At 44.2% G+C, this 21,270-nt stretch overlaps 1 protein-coding gene across 2 annotated transcripts in view; it reads right to left on the reverse strand.

The window, feature by feature from the left end:
• The window catches only part of DOCK1 (dedicator of cytokinesis 1), a 926,077-nt gene that overhangs the window by 155,935 nt on the left and 748,872 nt on the right, over nt 1-21,270 (reverse strand). For both annotated transcript variants that reach the window (XM_033940914.1, XM_033940915.1), the window contains exons 36-37: nt 19,279-19,319; nt 5,010-5,100 (exon numbers count right to left, since the gene is read on the reverse strand). In XM_033940914.1, coding sequence (XP_033796805.1) covers nt 5,010-5,100; nt 19,279-19,319 — 132 coding nt within the window. The remainder of the gene's footprint in view (nt 1-5,009; nt 5,101-19,278; nt 19,320-21,270) is intronic.

The raw sequence follows: 21,270 nt of genomic DNA on the forward strand, positions 1-21,270 counted from the left end.
TATGGCTTGAAGGCTTGGTCTGGATGTGTTTTGGGCAGGATGATCATTTTGAGGTGTAATGTTTCACGACAAGCGTTTGGTATTTATCCCGTCTGTCTACACAAGTACAGTCTAGTAGACGCAGCAGATGCTACATGTATATATGCTTGTCGTGAAACATTACACCTCGACCCTGATGAAGTGGGTGAAACATGACTTACGTTGGGAGGGGTGTTGCTGCAATATAAGTTACGTTCACCATTACAACAATATAACAAGAAGATAAGAGTGCAATACAAAAAAAAATGCTAGAATGAATCAGGGAGCAAATAACAAAATATAACAAAAAAATATATTTATAAAAAACATGGAGCATCATCAATGCAGAATGGAGCTATAGCAGAGCTATTCACTCTAATAGCAATCTGATGATTCTCTATAAAATAAATAAGTAATACATCTATAACATCTCTAAATGAAAAACATAAGTGCTCTTAAAGGCTTAGATACAAAACATGTCCAAAAAGGGACATTCAGGAGTTAGATAGACCAGGGAGCCCTTTTTTGGCAGAATCAGTAACTGCCCTTACTCTATGTTAATAGCAAAACATAATAAAGGGTAAGTGCAAAGCTTATGAAGCACAGATGGAGAGAATGTCCAGCATCTGCTCTGTATTACCACATACTACATGGAGTGTACCCCTCCATCCAGAGTCCCCAGAACCTCAAAAGATGAGGTAGTATACAACCAAACCTATGCGCCACTCTTCCAGCCCCCCCCCCCAGTAGAGAATGACAAGGCGACAGATTTCCCCCAATCCCCACGGGAACTCATTTTCCCATCCCTGCAAGTTCTTTTCCTGTCCCTGCCCCATTCCTGCAAGCTCTGTCCTCATCTGCACAAGCCTCAAACACTTTAAAATCATAAGTGTTTGAGGCTGGTGCAGTTAAAGCAGTGCTTACAGGATTGGGGTAGGGATGGGGAAATTGAATTCCTGCGGGGACAGGGAAAAATTTTGTCCCCGTGTCATTCTCTAGTCCAAAGCCCTGCCCCTCCCCTCCACAAAGAATTCCAACCTTCATCTTGATCTCCCCATAGTATGTAACAAGCCAATCCACTGTGAGTGGTTCAAATTGTTAAAAGTAGCAGAAATATCAATTAATAGCAGCAGAAAACCTATGTCCATGGAATTCAACCCATGATACAAAACATTCATTAAGATTGCCAATTACTCTGTACTAATTAAAAAAGCACGTCGTCAATCACAAGTACACAATTGGTTACAACATAGCCATCATGATGGATCTGCAAAACCTGCTCTAGTAATTCTTTCTAAAAAAGGAAGAGAATCTAATTTAAAATTTAGGTTTAAATACCACATCATCCCCAAATTGGACCTTGATCCAGTTAACACAAAGATGAAAACAAATTCATAGTTTTTGGATAGAACATAAACTTAAGCCAAAGTTTAATACTACCTGAATTGGCAAGGTTCACTATCGACGATATACAAAGGTTATTTTCCTATCATACGGTAATTGTCTAGATATTGTTGGAATAAGAAGGGTTTTAGAGTCTTTCAAAAGATTTGAAAGGAAGTGAGAATCCTAAAAGAAGATGGAATTTTGTTCCAAGTCTCATCAATCCAATCTCATCAGCTTCTTTGACTGGGTAACAAGAAAGTTGGACTTGGGAGAGTCTTTGGACGTCGTGTACCTGGACTTCAGTAAAGCTTTTGACAGTGTCCCACACCGCAGGCTGCTAAGCAAGATGGAATCGATGGGGTTAGGAGAGACACTAACTGCATGGGTCAATGATTGGCTGAGTGGCAGACTTCAGAGGGTGGTGGTTAATGGTACCCTCTCTAAAACATCAGAGGTGACCAGTGGAGTGCCGCAGGGCTCGGTCCTGGGTCCACTCCTTTTCAACATATTCATAGGGGATCTGACTCAAGGGCTTCAAGGTAAAATAACACTATTCGCCGATGACGCCAAACTATGTAATATAGTAAGTGAATGCAGTTTACAGAATTATATGGCGCAGGACCTGCTTACATTGGAAAGTTGGTCTTCAACCTGGCAGCTAGGCTTCAATGCTAAGAAATGTAAGGCCATGCACCTCGAAAGCGGAAATCCATGCAGGACGTACTTCTTGAACGGAGAAACTTTAACTAGGACTTCAGCAGAACGAGATTTAGGAGTAATCATCAGTGCAGACATGAAAACTGCCAATCAAATGGAGAAGCCTTCATCTAAGGCAAGGCAGATATTGGGTTGTATCAATAGAAGTTTCGTCAGCCGAAAGCCTGAAGTCATAATGCCGTTGTACAGGGCCATAGTGAGACCTCATCTGGAGTACTGTGTGCAATTCTGGAGGCCACATTACAGTAAAGATGTGTGCAGAATTGAATCGGTTCAGCGGACGGCCACCAGGATGATCTCGGGGCTCAAGGGTCTCTCATACGAAGAGAGACTGAACAAATTGCAGCTCTACACTCTCGAGGAACGTAGGGAGAGGGGAGACATGATCGAAACATTTAAGTAGCTCACGGGACGTGTCGAAGTGGAAGATGATATTTTCTTTCTCAAGGGACCCTCGGCCACAAGAGGGCACCCGCTCAAACTCAGGGGCGGAAAATTTCATGGCGACACCAGAAAGTATTTCTTCACAGAGAGAGTGGTTGATCATTGGAACAAGCTTCCAGTGCAGGTGATTGAGGCAGACAGCGTGCCAGACTTTAAGAATAAATGGGATACCCATGTGGAATCCCTACAAGGATCAAGATAAGGAAATTGGGTCATTAGGGCATAGACAGGGGGTGGGTAAGCAGAGTGGGCAGACTTGATGGGCTGCAGCCCTTTTCTGCCGTCATCTTCTATGTTTCTATGTTTAAATCTATATATGTAAGATTGGCAGAGCTTACCAATTGATCTAATCCCTTTTAGAGAGGAGAAGGAGAGTTTATGTTAATGTATATTCCTAGTATGAGAGAGTCGTGAGAGAGTCATTGAACATTCAGAAACAGAGGAAGCAGAGATATGAGAACAAATGGAACTGGCACAATTGCTGATGGAATCTGAAGAATCTTTCAATGTGGGCCTCACTATTGCCCTCTTCAAAAACAAAAGGAAGGAAAGATACCAAAAGGCGAGGAAGAACAAATAATGAAGAAAAACAACAAGAAATCCATCATTAATGCCAGTCACCAAAAATCCATTGATGTGTAATCTTTTATCTACCAACCATCTCCAACAATTCTGGCAAAGTATGAAAATGGAAATCTAATTATGTGTATGAAGAGGATATAGAAAAGATAGAAGAAATATCAAAAGCCTTTTGTGATGACTGTCCATACCAATGTTCCCTCTAAGGATTGATGAGGTGTGTGCAAAAAAAAAAATGCATGAGCGACAAGTTACATACTCCACAAATTTATGAGCAGGCGCGCATGTGCACTCCTATCTGTGAGGTGTAGGTCCGTGGCCGCAGGAGTGCGCATGCGCGAGTCCCCAGCCTCACTAGTATGTTCATGCTGTTCTTCGGTCTGTCCTGCTCCTTTCCTTGCCTTAGTGTATTTTTAAGCTGAAAGACGTGGCAGCGGCTCCTCTCACGATCCCCACCTGCGTCGGAAGTCCGATGCAGTCGGGGATCTTGAGAGGAGCCGCCGCTGCATCTTTCAACTTAAAATACACTAAAGCGAGCAGGGCAGACCGAAGCTTAAAAAAACATTTCAGGCGGCAGTGCGGAGCGGCGGATGGAAAAAAACAAGGCTCCGAGGAGGACGCGCAGGCACGGCGTCTCCCGAGGAGAATGACAAGTGCCGGACTCACGCCGCTTCCGTCCCCTTTTGCGGTGTCGCGCCGGTGCTTGGCCTGAGCCGCAGCCGCCGCTTCCTCTCACCTCCGCCCGCGCTCGATTCCAGTCGCGCCCACTGCGTATTTTAGTGAGCGACACGAGAAAAATTATGAGCGACGCCTGTGAAAATAGTGAGCGATCGCTCATGCGCTCAGCTTAAAGGGAACATTGGTCCATACCATCTACCATCAATTCCTCTCCTTTAGAGATCCTATAGATTTGGCCAAAGCTTTCTTCAATTCAGATACGGTATTTGTTTCCACAACTTCCACCAGGAAGCTATTACATGAATTCACCAGCCTTTCCACAAAGAAGTATTTCTCAGGTTACTTTTGAGTCTGTCCCTTTTACTAGTTGGTGGTAAACAGGAAGTTGTGAGGGTATAGTTGCAGACATATTTTCCTTCTTGTTGGATGTTACAGTTACCTCTTTCCCAAACAACTGATTTACTGGGCTGAATCATATTCTTTTTCCTAACGCAGAGGCGGAATTGCTTGTTGTGGACCTATGCCACAGGATAATCTATTTGTTCTCTGCAGTTTCTGAGCTGACCTAACTTTTTATTGTTAAAAGTAAATAAGGGATCACAGTGCTATGCAGAATAACAGAAAGCCAATCTGTCTTTAGCAGCAATTAACAGTAAAGTTTTAACTATACAAAATAGTTTTTGCTGAGAATTAGTTACTCTGCAGTGCCTGCTGACTGGAAGACTGAAATTCTCCAGGAAGATTTATCCACAGCAGATATCAACCTGTATATTATTTTATGTCTTTTAAAGCTTGAGAACTGTGTTGAAATAAACTACTGTTTTGGTTTCCTGAGTCCTCTTTTAAACCCGTTAGGATTTTGGTCCCTTCAGATTCTGGATTCCTTTCTTCCTTGGAGATCTTTAAGAGACAGGAACTTTGTAAGTCTGAGTGCTTTGACTTATCTGTGTCACGTTCTCTTCCAGACTGTAGCATTTGGTAACAATCTTCAGGTTGATTCTAAAGTGCAGCCTCAACCATTCTCCACCCCCTTTCACGTTAGATATGATAGAAATTAGGATGCATAACATGTGACGGCACTGTGTTGACTGCCGCATTAAAAGCTGATGCAGCTTAGTAAAATAGGCCTTAAAGTGCCTTAACTTGAAATGGCAAAATTCTAAAAACATTAAAATGAGTTTGGGTACCTTTAGAAGCTTCGCATGCAACAACAGCGTGTAAGCAGCTTCTGTGTAATTATCACACTCTTTGTGCAGGTCACACAGCTTGTACAAATATCTGAAACAATAAAATAGAATTGGTCCTAAAAATGTCGCAAACCAATTTGTGCTGACAAACAAGACACCTAAATTCTAAGCTTTTACAACAGAACAGTTCTCCAGCTTTAAAGCCCGTGCTGTATTTCACAAACCTAAACTTTTCTGGAAATGATGTATAGAAAACGGTGTCAGGTCAAAAGCGCGCCGGGACAAAGGCGCGCCCAGACAATTGAGCACAGCACGCGTCGCCGTGCCGCTCTAAATTACTTTTTTTTTTGCGCTCCGACGGGGGGGCATGGGGGGAACCCCCCCCACTTTACTTAATAGAGATCGCGCTGCGTTGTGGGGGCGTTGTGGGGGGTATGGGGGGTTGTAACCCCCCACATTTTACTGAAAACTTCACTTTTTCCCTGTTTTTAGGGAAAAAGTTCAGTTTATAGTAAAATGTGGAGGGTTACAACCCCCCAAACCCCCCATAACGCCGGCGCGATGTCTATTAAGTAAAGTGGGGGGTTCCCCCCCACGCCCCCCCCCGTCGGAGCGCAAAAAAAAAAGTAATTTAGAGCGGCACGGCGGCGCGTGCTGCGCTCAATTGTCTGGGCGCGCCTTTGTCCCGGCGCGCTTTTGACCTGACACCGTTTTCTATACATCATTTCCCCAACAAAACCCCCCGTCGGAGCCCCTAAAAACTGTAATTTAGAGCGGCGCGGCAGCGCGCGCTGCACTCAATTGTCGGCGCGCGCTTTTGTCTTTCGCGCCGTTGTCTATGAACCATAGAAAACAGCATATTTTCTGTAGCTGGATAAAAATTAACTACAGTAGGAACATTTGTAGGACCATGAGGGCGTCAGAATTGCCATACTGCTTTTACCACATTCTATAGAAATGAATTTTAGGGCTTATTTATTTGGTTTTATATCCCATCCTCCCAGAAGTTTACATACATACAGAGTGATGGTAAACAGCATGGCAGAATATTGTCTAACAAAAATGGCAAAACATGATTAATAAAGCATGGTAAAACATGATATGGCGAGACATAGCATGGTGAGCAAAGTACGACAAGCATGGTTAACCTAGTATGACATGACATGGCAAAAATAGTAAGGCAAGCGTAGCATGATAAAAACCTAGCATGGCAGATATGGAATGGCAAACATTGTGTGGCAGACATAGCATGAGAAATTGTAGCATGATAGACATAGTGTGGAAAACACAGTGTGGCAAAACATTGTATGGCAAAGCATGACATGGTCAGACATAGTACATAGTATGGTGGGACAGCAGTGGAGACTATCCATTATACCACCGGAAGGGACTTGGTGTTTCTGTACTTCATGGAGTCTCTGTACTTTTTCAAACATTAAACTATCGATTTAAAAGAGTAGATGGGACTTCATATACCACTTTATTTTTCTGTGTAGTTTACACATTCAAAGCAGTTTACATATTCTAGACAGATATATATTTTGTACTTGGGGCAATGAAGTGTTAAGGAGCTGCAGTGGGAATCAAACTCACAACCTCAGGTTGCCGAGGCAGCTGCTCTAATCACTAAGCCATGCCTCCATTCCTTTCAGTTACTATACTCAGGACTTTACAGATCTCCTATAGTTCTCCCATTTCTATACATTAAGGGTCGACTTCTATATTTGGTGCCAAAAGAATTAGCGCCAATCAGAATGGCGCTCAACAACAACAAAAAAGAATGGCACTCAACACATATGCTATAAAAGGCTCCCAGAAACACGCTTGGTGGCTCTAAGCATCATAACATTTAGGTACACCCATTTAGGCCAAGGAAAGCCAGATCTAAATATCTGCACCTAAGTAATGTGCAGGTCAGGCGTATTCTATAACAGTGCGCCCATGCTCCTCTCCTAGTCATGCTCCCTTTAGAGATTCATTCACTAGAAGTGATGCGTATTAGTTTATAGAATGCACCTATAAAGTTGTGTGCTTAATTTCTAATTAGTGACAATTAGCATCTATTAAGTGTTAATTGCCAATTATTGGCACCGATTGACTTGCTAAACAATTAAGTTGCATGTGTAACTTAGAATTTAGGCCCAAGGGGGTAATTTTAAAAGTCCTTTTCATATATAAAGCCTGTTTTACATGCAGAAAAAGGCCTTTATAAAATAGTATAACATTGTTTTATTTACATTTTTTATATATAGGGCAATTCTATAAACTGGTACTTATGTACATCAAAGGCACCATTAATTGGCATTTAGGCACCTATGTGTACTAGGGGCAACTACAAAGGGGGTGCTGAGAAGTGCTCAGCCCAACCAACCAACTTCCCAAATTCTGAGCATTATTTTGACACTGTAGCTATAAATAAATTTATTCAAGGCAAAATCTAAGAACAACAAGGCAAATTAAGAACAGTTTCAAAATACATATATAGTACTTAAAATTAACAATTAACTATTTTCAATTTCTACTCGTACCCTCCCCCCCCCCATCCCAGACTAAGGACAAAGCCCAACTATTAAAGAGAGAAGGGTATACAGAATACAGTAAACAAAAGTTTACAAATTCAATAAGCGACTACGGGCATTAAAGAGTGTTATCTTATTTCGTTAAGTGCAATTTGCAGAAATGAAATTCTGTGTTTTGACATTGTTTCAGATCATTGATTGAATCATATCCACATCATGCTCTTCTTGGTTGGGCTGAAAACTTTTCAGCACCCCCTCATAGCAACATTCTAGAGCTGAGATTGTGATGTCATAATGCCTCATTCCACCAATGACTAAGAGCCATCCTCATCAGTGATGTCACAATGGCTTGATTGTCCTATACTTGGCTTACCTAAGAATAGCCATACTGGCTCAGAACAATGGTCCATCTAGCCCAGTCTCCTGTCTCTAACTATGATCAATCCAGTCTACAAGTACCTAGCAGAAACCCAAATAGTATGAGGGGGTGCTGAAAAGTTCTCAGCCCAACCAACCAAACCCCTAAATTCTGAGCGTTATTTTGCCACTGTAGCTGAAAAGAGTGTTCTCTTATTTCGTTAAGTGCAATTTGCAGAAACAAAATTCTGTGTTTTGACAATGTTTCAGATCATTGACTGAACCATATCCACGTCATTCTGTTTTTGGTTGGGCTGAGAACTTTTCAGTACCCCCTTGTAAGTATCATAGTGCTTAAAAGGGATTGTACATATGAGCAGGGCACAGGCTGGCCACAGGTGTGTCTCCCAGTTATGTGTGTAGTTTATAGGATACTGCACATTATTTCTGTCACTTGGCACGCCAACATATGCCTACAATTGATATGGAGTAAGAGGGTTTGACTAAACGTGGATGTGCTAATGCCAAATTATACTAGTATTCTCTAATGGAATCTTGGTGTCAAGATACTGTTAAAGAAGTGGAGCTAAGCATACCTCATTGGGGCGCCAGTAGATAGAATTTTCCCAATACTGCCTACATACCTGAAAGGTATTGTACGTTTTGGTACAGTAGCTAGTACGGGACAGATTCTGTAATTGGGTGCCTAAAAAAACAGGCACCTATTTCATGTCAATCACACTTAGGCACCCATTCCAGAATCACACCTAACTAAAACTTAGGCACCTAAAATGTAGGTCAGAGTTTTAAAAGCCTACACTAAAGGCGTCTAAGTGCTTAAGAGAATTGTGCCTAATGATGTCTAAGTCCTTCTCTGCCCTTAAACATGCCTGCTTTGGAGTTAGATGCCTATCTTATATAGACTCGTGTCTAGGAAGATAGGTGCCTATCACGCAATTAATTTTTATTTTTTTCAGTTATGAGCTTATTAAAGCTCATAATTGAAGCCAATATACTAATTAAGTTAGGTGCCTAATGTAGGCACCTATCTTTAGGCGCCTTTATTAGAATTTCCCTCTATATGCTCATAGGAAAAGAATATGCCTACATTTGCTCAATCTGTATGTAGACATTCCTAGGGACACAGGGGGAAAGGGATTGAGACTTGTACACCACCTTTTTGTAGTTTTAAAACCACATTCAAAGTGGTTTGCATACAGGTACTTCAAGCACTTTCCCTATCTGTCCCGGTGGGCTCACAATCTATCTACTGTACCTGGGGCATTGGAGGATTAAGTGACTTGCCAAGGGTCACAGGGAGCAGTGTAGGGTTTGAACCCACAACCTCAGGGTGCTGAAGCTGTAGCTCTAGCCACTAGGCCACACTCTCCTCCAGCTTGGGTAGAGCAGAGGTTAAGCTGTGTTATACATTTGTATGTCATAATGTAAGTGGACAAAAATTCCAAAGCAAATGAAAAATTTTGGGTAGGTACCTGCTTGCTATTGGAGCCAGTTCGAGGAGCCTAAGTAATGGTAGTAATTTTAAAATCGGGCATTCATAAAACTTCCCAAAACCCAAAGAGTAACAACATTCCATGCTACCGATCCAGGGCAAGCAGGGGCTCCCCGATGTCTTTCTCAATAACAGACTATGGACTTTTCCTCCAGGAAATTGTCCAAACCTTTCTTAAAACCAGCTACGCTATCTGCTCTTACCACAACCTCTGTCAATGAGTTCCAGAACTTAACTATTCTCCGAGTGAAAAAATATTTCCTCTTATTGGTTTTAAAAGTATTTTCCAGCAGTTACATCGAGTGTCTCCTAGTCTTTGTTATTTTTGACGGTGTGAAAAATTGATCCACTTGTACCCGTTCTACTCCACTTAAGATTTTGTAGACTTCAATCATATCTTCCCTCAGCTATCTCTTTTCCAAGCTTAAGAGCCCTAACCTTTTCAGTCTTTCCTCATACGAGAGTAGTTCCATCCCCTTTATCATCTTGGTCACTCTTGAAGGAATGAGGCATAGAGAGCTGCACAGAACCGCGAACGACGGGGATCCCGCGGGTTCCCCCTTTGGGTAAACGGCGATCCCGTGGGGACACCCCATAGGGTCACGGGAATCCCATGGGGACACCCCCTAGGGTCGCGGGGATCCTGTGGGGATGCCCCCTAGGGTCGCGGGGATCCTGCAGGGTTCAATACAACTCGAGCCGCAAGGCTCATCTTCTTTTTCCTACCTGCCCTGCTGCAGCACACATAGCCGACTGGAAGTCTTCCCCGATGTCAGCGCTGACGTTGGGAAAGACATCTGGTCGGCTATGTGTGCTGGGGCAGTGCAGGCAGGAAATAGAAGACGAGCCTTGCGGCTAGAGCTCCATTTGACTGAGAAAGTTGCTGGTAATTTGCTTGCAGATGAGGGCTGGGAGGCAAACGCGGAACACAAAAGGGGGGAGGGAGTACGTTTTTGGACACAAGGCATGAACTTGGGAAAGAAGATGGAAGAAGGGAGGGAAAGAGATGCTGAGGTGGGGGAGGGAGTGCGTTTTGGACACAAGGCATGAACTCGGGAAAGAGGATGGAAGAAGGGAGGAAAAGGGATGCTGAGGTGGGGGAGGGAGTGCGTTTTGGACACAAGGCATGAACTTGGGAAAGAGGATGGAAGAAGGGAGGGAAAGAGATGCTGAGGTGGGGGAGAGAATGCGTTTTTGGACACAGTAGGCATGGACTTGGGAGAGAGGAAGGGAAGGAAAGAGATGCTGAGGTGGGGGAGGGAATGCATTTTTGGACACAGAAGGCATGGACTTGGGAGAGAGGAAGGGAGGGAAAGAGATGCTGAGGTGGGGGAGGAAATGCGCCTTTGGACACAGAAGGCAAGAACTTGGGAGAGAGGAAGGGAGGGAAAGAAATAGTTGTGTACATGGGAATGGAAGAAAAGAGAATTTTTGGTCATAGGGAAGGGAAAAATATTGTGGTGGAAAGGGAACAGTGGGACAGATTGAAATGGATGCAAGAGGGAGGAATGTTGGACATAGTGGTGAAGGGAATGGAGGGAGAGATGTGGCAAGATGCTGGAGAGGGGTGATAGAAGAAGAAATGTTGGGCATGGGGCTGGTGGACAGGCACAAAAGATGAGAAAATGCTGGACCATGGTAGGAGGAACCAATGGACAGCAACAGAAGAATTTACAGAAGATGGGAAAGCGGAAAAAAGAAACTGGGACCAACTTTATGGAAAAATAAGTCTCCAGACAACAAAGTAAAAAAACGGAATTTATTGACTAAAATATGTTAGCTTTGGGAAATGTATATAGCAGATGTCTTTGTATTATGTTCAAAAGAAAAGGAAATGCATTTCTGGTTTTATTTCTACAGTGTTGAAGTACTTGCTGACCCTTGCTGTGACTGGTGGGGATCCCCAAGCACCGCCAGAAGAGGACCTCCTCTAGAGACGGCCAGAACTCCCCTCCACCAAGCACAGCCACTGAGGTGCCAGCATCTGTGACTCAGGGATGCTACTGCTGCCTGCCAAGCTTAGCAAAAGGGACCCCTGGCCAACTGCAAAGGAAGTTCTCAGCTGACAGCTTGGGGGTTCTCATCAGCTGAGTATTTATATTTTATATTTACATTAGAGGCTCTGGTAGAAACCCATTTATAAAGTATGTATTCTTCCCAATTAATATTTCCAAATGAATAAAGTCTCTGCTTATTTGTAAATGGGTCTCTACCAGAGCCTTTAATTCAGTAGTATAATTAAATGAAACATCTATTTCTGAAGTTTATAGGGACGGGCGGGGACGGAGGGATTTCTCACGGGGACGGGTGGGATTCCTTACTGGGACGGGTGGGATTTCTGTCCCCGCGCAACTCTCTAATGGGGCAGGGACAGGAAAGAACCCACCGGGACAAGAAAATGAGTTCCTGCTGGAACGGGGAAAAATTTGTCCCCTTGTCATTCTCTAGTGCATATAATTAGTAGGTTGCCACACATATTTTATGACTGTGATGGCTGAAAATGTACCCCTTTCTGTGTAGCTCATATTGCAGGACTGGCTCAAAGATGGGGAAAAAAAGTCAAAAGTTTGCTCACTCTGTCACAGCACCTTGTTGCTGCTACTACTACTACTACTTATCGCTTACTGAAAGGTGTATGCAATGCTGAACATTCCAGCCCTGAAACTACGTTAAATGCATGCAAACTTACCTCGTACACATTTATTGTGAGTATTCTGAACACCTGATTGGCCGAGTCTATCCCAAGGACTGGGGCAAGAAGCGTCCCCATGTGTTAATAGCAGCTTTCACAGTGTACACTGCACACATATGGAAAATCATTTTACAATAGGGGCTATTTACACATGGGGATGCTTACTATGTACAAATTTCCAGGAACAGGAAGGAGGAGTGGTTTGGATGGGCTAATATGTGTGTCTTTCTATACCGTCTTTAACTGTATGGAAGAGAGCAAGGTGGTTTACAATCTGAAAATAAAAGGGGGGAAATGGAGTTACAATGTATTCGACAGGACAGAGACATTCATTCCAAAGTCATCATTTATATTGCCTACACAGCACAAAACGACCTGCCTTTCATCACCCCTGAAATGCTTGATGGAATACACTATGTTTTAATATCAGATTCGAATTTCTTAAGTCGAGGTTCATTGTGTATGTGTTGTGGAAGAGAATTCCACCATGCTGGGGCGGTGAAAAGGAAAGCAGAGTATCTGGTGGATTTGAGATGTGCAAAGCGAGGATTCGGTAATACAATTCTAAGGTCCGCTGTTGAGCGACGGCTTTGATAAAGAGAGTGTAGGAAATGGAAGTTTTCAGGGAGCTTGTATCAGTGTGCTTCAAAGGTGAGAAAAATAATTTTAAATTTTATTCTTTCCTCTACTTGAAACCAGTGATGACTCTTTTAGTGGTGTTACATGTTGCTAGGACTCTATGTTGAATCAATTTTTATTTTCAAGAAGAAATCCAACCAACATATTACAATCAACTGTGGAGCGATATCAGAAACCTCCCCCCCAAATACAGATCAAACAGACCCAACATCCCAACCCCGAACCCCCTCTCCACCCCCAGATTCATAAACAAAAGATGAACCACAATGCAGTAGGCTTGGACTCTGATAGCCTTCTGCTGATGAGTGAAACCCCATCCCCAATGCCCCCACCCCAATACCACAGACCTATAAAGGAAAGGCAAACCAACAGAGCTACAAAAAAGAAGAGAAAAGATTTAAAAAAAAATAAATTTATTGTTTCTTCTCATGCACCACAGACGCCCCTGCGCTGACTATACTCAGAACCCCGGTCCGATACAGGTTTACAGGGAATTCAAAATGTCACTCCGAGCCCTCGGTGACAAGGATTGGAGATAGGGGTCTCAAACCTCAAGAAATTGCCGTTTTCAGCAAAGGCTGTGACAGGCGGCCCTCCGCTCCAGCAGCAGCAGCAGAGCATGCAAGCGATTTCTCCATGCTCAAAAGGAGGGCAAACTGTCACTGATTCAAATGGAAATAATCACCTTCTTCCCCAAGATGCCCACCCTCCTCATAACCTGACGCTGACCACTATGAGGCCAACAAAAGTCCTCACATTTATCCAGTAAGAGACCAGCTGCAGATAGAGGAAGAGTTCAACCCCAAACACCCTCTGCGTAGGACAAGACGCTTCCAAAAACGTTTAATTTTCACACAGGACCAAAAGGCATGGAGGAACGAGTGGGGCTGCGGGAGGCATTTAGGACACATAGGTGAAGCCGCATAACCAGAGAGATGTAACTGGCTCCTCGTAAAATACCCATGATGAATCACCCGAAATTGACATTCACATAAGTCCGCATTAACAGAGAGCCCAGGGATCCTCTTAGTCAATGATAGGAGATCCAAAGCATCGCGTGATAGCCCAAGGTGTTGACTCTAATGCTCGTGTAACGCATCACGATCTGTCTTTATAGAGGCCAGACATTGTAAACCCATCCTCCAAATAGGGGGTAAGAAGCTCCGCAAACTTGTCTTCAATAGGAAAAGCTAAAGCGGCCGGCTGGAGGGACCAAATATAGTGATGAAGTTGCTGATAAGCTAGGAAGTCCCCCACTGAAAAAATACCGGGCAAACTGAGTTTGTTCAAGGATAGGATAGAACCATCGACGCACAGAACATGGGTAAGCAAGGTGAGGTCCCGCGATGCCAATTTATGAAAGCTATCATTTTCCATACTCGGCTGGAACTGTATATTACCTTGAATAGGTAGGTATCTAGTAACCGATAGAGTACCATTCCAGAGTTTCAATACATAGGAACAAATCATTCTCAATTAGCTCAACAACAGGCTGTCCTTAAGCTGAGCAGGCCATTCAGGCCGAGGTGCCTGCACTAAAGATAAGATGTGCCATGGGGCAAAAAATGCCTTCTCAAAGGCTTTAGGGGAAAAATCTTGGCGATCCGAGAGCCACTCCCCAAGATATCGCATCAAACAAGCGATATTATACAACCGGAAATTTGGGAGCCCCAGCCTTCCTCCAGCCCAAGATCCCATCAGGAACCTCAATGCCACACATGGTCGCCTCCCCCCCCCAACAAAAACAAGAGAGCATGGAATGCAGTTTGTTGATATCCTTATTCAAGAACCATAAGGGTAGTAGCTGCAAGGTATAGAGCCATTTAGGAAAAATGACCATGCTAAATAATTGTATCCTACCATGTAAAGAAATAGGAAGAGGAGACCAGCGGGCAAAACACTCTGCAGAATAACGTAACAAAGAGTCTATATTGGCATGATATAACGCAGATGTAGTAGCCGGCAATATGATCCCTAAATAGCGAAAGGAAGTAGAGGCCTACTGAAGAGGGAAGGGACCCGGCCATGAGCCCCCTCAGCCGCTGGGAAGTGTCCATAGCAAGGGATTTGTTGAGCTTGAAACCTGAATAGTCCCCGAATTCTGCAAAGGTGGCCATCAAATTCGGTAGGGAGACTATAGGATCCGATAAATGGACCAAGAGGTCGTCAGCTAAGGCCGAGATCTTAAATTCCGAGGGGCCTATGCGAATACCCAGAATAGCCGCATTAAGCATAACATTGTGAATTGAGGGGTCCAAGGACAAGGCAAACAACAATGGGGAAAAGAGATAACCCTGATGCGTTGGAATAAGCAGTGGATTTCTCCAAGTCATCTCAATAATGGCCTATGGACTTCTCTTTTAGGAAATTATCCAAACCTGTTCTAAACCCTGCTAAACTAACTGATTTCACCACATTCTCCAGCAATGAATCCCAGAGTTTAATTACATGTTATGTGAAGGAATATTTAAATATTGGCTGTTAAATATTTAAATGTACTACTTAGTAGCTTCAATGCATGCCCCCTAATCCTAGTATTTTTGGAAAGAGTAAACATCTACCTTTTCTACTATACTCAGTATTTTATAGACCTCTATCATATCACCCCTAAGCCATATTCTCCAAGCTGAAGAGCCCTAGCCACTTAGCTTTTCCTCATATTGAAGTTGTCCCATCCCTTTTATCATTTTCATTGACCTTCTCTGTATCTTTTCTAATTCCGCTATATCTTTTTTGGGATATAGCAACCAGAACTGCACACAGTATTCGAAGTGCGGCTGTACCTTAAAGCGATTCAAGGAAATTGTAACATTTTCATCTTTGCTTTCCATTCCTTTCCTAATACAGTGGTGCCTCGCTTAACGGACGCCTCGCACAGCGAACGCTGCGCACAACGAACTTTATGTCTTGATCCGTACAACGAACTTCGTTTCACACAACGAAGTCGCCCGAGCTGCATCCTTCCGCGCAGGCACTGCGCTTAACTGCCCTCTCTCCGCCTGGTTCCCTCTTGCCCCCCCGACACGATCGGGGCAAGAGGGAGCTCAAGCCCTCTTGCCCCCCCGACTCCCCGACACGATCGGGGCAAAAGGGAGCCCAAGCCCTCTTGCCCCGCCGATTCCCCAACTCCCCGACAATATCGGGCCAGGAGGGAGCCCAAGTCCTCCTGGCCACGGTGACCCCCTAACCCCACCCTGCACTACATTACGGGCAGGAGGGATCCCAGGCCCTCCTGCCCTCGACGCAAACCCCCCCTCCCCCCAACGACCGCCCCCCCCAAGAACCTCCGACCGTCCCCCCCAGCCGACCCGCGACCCCCCTGGCCGACCCCCACGACACCCCCAACCCCCTTCCCCGTACCTTTCTGTAGTTGGCCGGACAGACGGGAGCCAAACCCGCCTGTCCGGCAGGCAGCCATCGACGGAATGAGGCCGGATTGGCCCATCCGTCCCAAAGCTCCGCCTACTGGTGGGGCCTAAGGCGCCTGGGCCAATCAGAATAGGCCCGGGAGCCTTAGGTCCCTCCTGGGGGCGGGGCCTGAGGCACATGGGCCCAACCCGACCATGTGCCTCAGGCCCTGCCCCCAGGAGGGACCTAAGGCTCCCGGGCCTATTCTGATTGGCCCAGGCGCCTTAGGCCCCACCAGTAGGCGGAGCTTTGGGACGGATGGGCCAATCCGGCCTCATTCCGTCGATGGCTGCCTGCCGGACAGGCGGGTTTGGCTCCCGTCTGTCCGGCCAACTACAGAAAGGTACGGGGAAGGGGGTTGGGGGTGTCGTGGGGGTCGGCCAGGGGGGTCGCGGGTCGGCTGGGGGGGACGGTCGGAGGTTCTTGGGGGGGGCGGTCGTTGGGGGGAGAGGGGGTTTGCGTCGAGGGCAGGAGGGCCTGGGATCCCTCCTGCCCGTAATGTAGTGCAGGGTGGGGTTAGGGGGTCGCCGTGGCCAGGAGGACTTGGGCTCCCTCCTGGCCCGATATTGTCGGGGAGTTGGGGAATCGGCGGGGCAAGAGGGCTTGGGCTCCCTTTTGCCCCGATCGTGTCGGGGAGTCGGGGGGGCAAGAGGGCTTGAGCTCCCTTTTGCCCCGATCGTGTCGGGGAGTCGGGGGGGCAAGAGGGCTTGAGCTCCCTCTTGCCCCGATCGTGTCGGGGAGTCGGGGGGGGCAAGAGGGCTTGAGCTCCCTCTTGCCCCGATCGTGTCGGGGAGTCGGGGGGGGGCAAGAGGGCTTGAGCTCCCTCTTGCCCCGATCGTGTCGGGGAGTCGGGGGGGCAAGAGGGCTTGAGCTCCCTCTTGCCCCGATCGTGTCGGGGGTGCCAGGGACCACACGGAGTCACCCACCGTACCACCCGATTCGGGTAAGCGCAGGTATCGGTGGGTGGCTTATTTGCGGGGGGGTGCCTTATTTTACATTTTTTTCTAAAAAGGGGGGGCTGTCTTATTTGATGGCCCTGCCTTATCATCGGGGAAACACGGTAGAAAAAAAAAAAAAATGAACAGTTAAGTCCCAGTTTTTGCCGCTGAGACTCTGCCCTCTCACTGTAAAATTAGACTCTACTTAGTCTGTCTTTAAATTTAAAAAATGTGTGTTGTTTTAAAAAACAATTATGTTTTTAGATGTATCTAAATAAAAATAATAACCAAAAATTTATCTTTTTTTATGTCATCTTAGCATATTTTATGCTACAGAACGAATTATTTTTTTTAACATGTATTGTTATGGGAAAACGCGTTTCACACAACGAACGTTTCACATAACAAACTTGCTCCTGGAACGGATTAAGTTCGTTGTGTGAGGCACCACTGTAATTCCTAACATTCTATTTGCTTTCTTAGCCACTGCCGCACATTGAGTTGAGGGTTTCAATATATCCTCAACAATGGCACCTAGATCCTTTTCCTGGGCAGTAACTGCTAACGTGAAACCCTGCATCATGTAGCTATAGTTTGGGTTCCTCTTTCCCACATGCATCACTTTGCGCTTGCTCACATTAAATATCATCTGCCATGGTGATGCCCACTTTCTCAGTTTCACAAGGTTCTCTTGCAATTTTTCACAATCCTCTTGCGATTTAACTTTGAACAACTTTGTGTCATCAGCAAATTTAATTATCTCAATAGTTATTCCCATCTCTAGGGGCCCCTTATACTAAGCTGCGTTAGCGTTTTTAGCGCACGCTAAGCCTGCGCTACGCGGCTAGAACTAACGCCAGCTCAATGCTGGTGTTAGCGCCTAGAGTGCGTAGCAATTTAGCACGCCCTATTCCGCATGTTAATGCCCTAACGTGGCTCAGTAAAAGGAGCCGTAGATCATTGATAAATATGTTGAAAAGCAGCAGTCCCAGCACAGACCCCTGAGGAACCCCATTATTTACCCTTCTCCATTGAGAATATTGACATTTAAACCTACTGTTTTCTGTCTTTCAACCAGTGCTTAATCCATAATAGGACATTACCTTCTATCCCATGACTTCCTAATTTCCTCAGAAAACTTTCATGAGGTACTTTGTCAAATGCCTATTTGACAAAAAAGCGCTATATTTGGCTGAACCTCCTATAAAATACTATGGAAATTCTTTATAGTCTGACCTGGACATCTGAAATCCTCACTCCACACCTAACATTCTCATTTTTTGACATCACGGTTGCTTAGTTTTCCATAAGCAAAGGGTGCTTGCTATAAGCACATTTTGGAAGAACCATTTTCTTTCCAAGCATGCACGGTTTGGAATAGTTATGCTCCCGTTACAATTGCTAATAAAGATACTTCAAAAAAAAAAAAAAATATATATTTTCTACTTCTTTCCATAGACACTTGAAAACTTTTTAAAATAAAAATCTGACAACCTTAGGAGGCTTAGCACGTTCTGTTACAGCCTACTATCTGGATAAATTCTGATGTATCTTCTCAGTTGAGCTGCGCTGGCGTGCTGTTTTGTAAACTGCCTTGAATCATTTGGGATTGGGCAGAGTTATAAATGTAGAGATTAAGAGCTCCTTTTACTAAGCTGCGTTAACGTTTTTAGCGTACGCAGCAGATTAGCGCACGCTAACCCCGCTGCCTTAGCGTCTAGCACACGCAGCAATTTAGCGCGCAATATTCCGCACGTTAATGCCCTAACGCATTAACGCCCTAAGTAAAAGGAGCCCTAACTTAAATTAAATTCCAGCAGCAGAAAAAATATGAGCATTTTCAATTTTCCTTGCTTGCCCAAAGAGAAAGTTCAAAGCATGTGAAACACTTGATGCCCATTAATACTTAGGGCTCCTTTTACTAAGCCGCATTAGGGCATTAACGCGCGAAATAGCGCTTGCTAAATTACCGTGCGCACTAGACGCTAACGCCAGCATTGAGCTGGCATTAGTCCTAGCCGTGTAGCGCGGGTTTAGCGTGCAGTAAAATGCTGCATGCGCTAAAAACGCTAACGCAGCTTAGTAAAAGGAGTCCTTACTGTTTCGAGTTGAAAATTCTATTTTCTTTTAATTTTTATTTTTTGCAAGCTGTTAAACTGTACCAAAACTAAAGAGAGCATAACAGCAAAACATATTTACACACCTGATGTACATTTCTTCCCTTTCAATTTCTTTGTAGAAATTCTGAAATAATAATAAAGTAATTGAAAATTTAAAGAATGTCATATTTGATATATAAATATAATTTTATACATATCACACACATACACATTTTAGATTAAATATAAATTTAAAGAGATACAAGATCTAAATCTTTAAAATGAAATTTATATGCCATAACATCTAAATTTAGTATTGCAACACGTCTGTAGAGATTTCACTGTGTGGAATTTTATACCTGTATGTATTTGTAACCTGCATTTACAAATACACTAGCATTTGATATGTCTGAATGCCTTTGGCTTTTGAATAGGCATTAGTCCCGCGCTACATGGCTAGGACTAATGCCAGCTCAATGCTGGCGTTAGTGTCTAGTGCGCATGGTAATTTAGCAAGCCCTATTTCGCGTGTTAATGCCCTAATATATATATATATTGTCTTGTTTATATTATCGCCACCTATCAAATGCTAGTGTATTTGTTTCTTGAATTAAATATATATATATATATACATGTATATATATATATATATATATATATATATATATATTTAATTCAAGAAACATTTTTATACAGGAAATCTTAGGGCCTCTTCTATCAAATTACGCTAGCAGTTTTTAGCGCAGGGTGCCGCACTGAATGGCCTGCGCTGCTCCCGATGCTCATAGGAGCTCTATGAGCGCTGGGAGCAGCGTGGGCCATTCAGTGCGGCTTCCTGCACTAAAAACTGCTAGCGCAGTTTGATAGAAGAGGCCCTTAGTCTCTTGTGAGCATATTTTATATTTTTCTAGAAATGTATGCTTTATTTGCAATCATATGTTTATATTGACAAGTTAGAGGTAGGGTTACCAGATGTCCGGGTTTCCCCAGACATTTCTTCCTTTTGAGGGCTCCGTCGGGCGTCTGGGTGGCTTTTTTTTATTTTACTGCTTTTGTGTGGATTTTGGTGATGGTAAGATACTTCCCCAGCATGCATTGCATCCTGACATCCTGAATTTGCTACTGCTTCAGATTTGGAAGCCATAGCAATGCTCTTTTTGCTGTCTTCCCACTGGTTGATACCTGGCAGCCAATCAGAGCCCCCCACCTGTGTTGACCCATCCAGCTGGGGTCCATTTACATTTCTGCTGCTGCTGCTGGCAGTCCGAAAGCCCCTTTTGCTCTTCCTAATTTTTGGTGCGTCCCCCGCATGCACTAGGCCTCCTCTATGGTCCCACTCCACATTGCCACGCATGCACCAGAATGATTGCACCACTTCTCCCTTTCCATGGCTGCTGGTACACAGAATCAACAAGTGCCATGGCTGTCAGGACAGAGGTAAAATGATCTGCCTGCCTCCTGCTACTGCGGTCCTGCTGGCCCAGAGCAGTAATGGCATACCTACTCTAGGCCACTGCAGGACCGTGGGAAAGCTTCCATCCTCCACATTCAGATCCGAGGTAGGTTTAAAATTATTATTATTTTTTAAAAACTGGTTACAGAAGGATGGGGGAGAGAGGAGAGATTGAATCCCACCTTTCCTCCAAAGTATACAGATTGAGATCTTTAAGTCTGTCCCATATGCCTTATGACGAACCATTTTAGCAGCCTTCCTCTGGACCTACTCCATCCTTAGCTATTATCTGAAATCTGACTTAAAGGTAAAGATGCTTTTCAAGCATTGCATTCACAAAAAAGCACTTAAAACATTTTATAATAGCATATAAGGTTTTTATTACACTCTCATCTTTATTGATCTAAATGGCTCTGCTCTCAATTAAATAGCATATGTTACTTTATTTTTGAAACTTTAATTGTTATCCTTTGCTCTTGTCTCTTAACAGATTACAGTATTTAGAATTGTAGAAAACATTTTATAAAGGTAGTTTTAAATGTTATCCAGTCTAGGCACCAATTATCCTCTACGTGGAACATTGCTCAGACTTCTGTTTAAAGAATACAAAATCACACTTATTTATTTTGTTATTTATATACTG

The sequence above is a fragment of the Geotrypetes seraphini genome, chromosome 4, assembly GCF_902459505.1.
Source record: "Geotrypetes seraphini chromosome 4, aGeoSer1.1, whole genome shotgun sequence".
Lineage (NCBI taxonomy): Eukaryota > Metazoa > Chordata > Amphibia > Gymnophiona > Dermophiidae > Geotrypetes > Geotrypetes seraphini.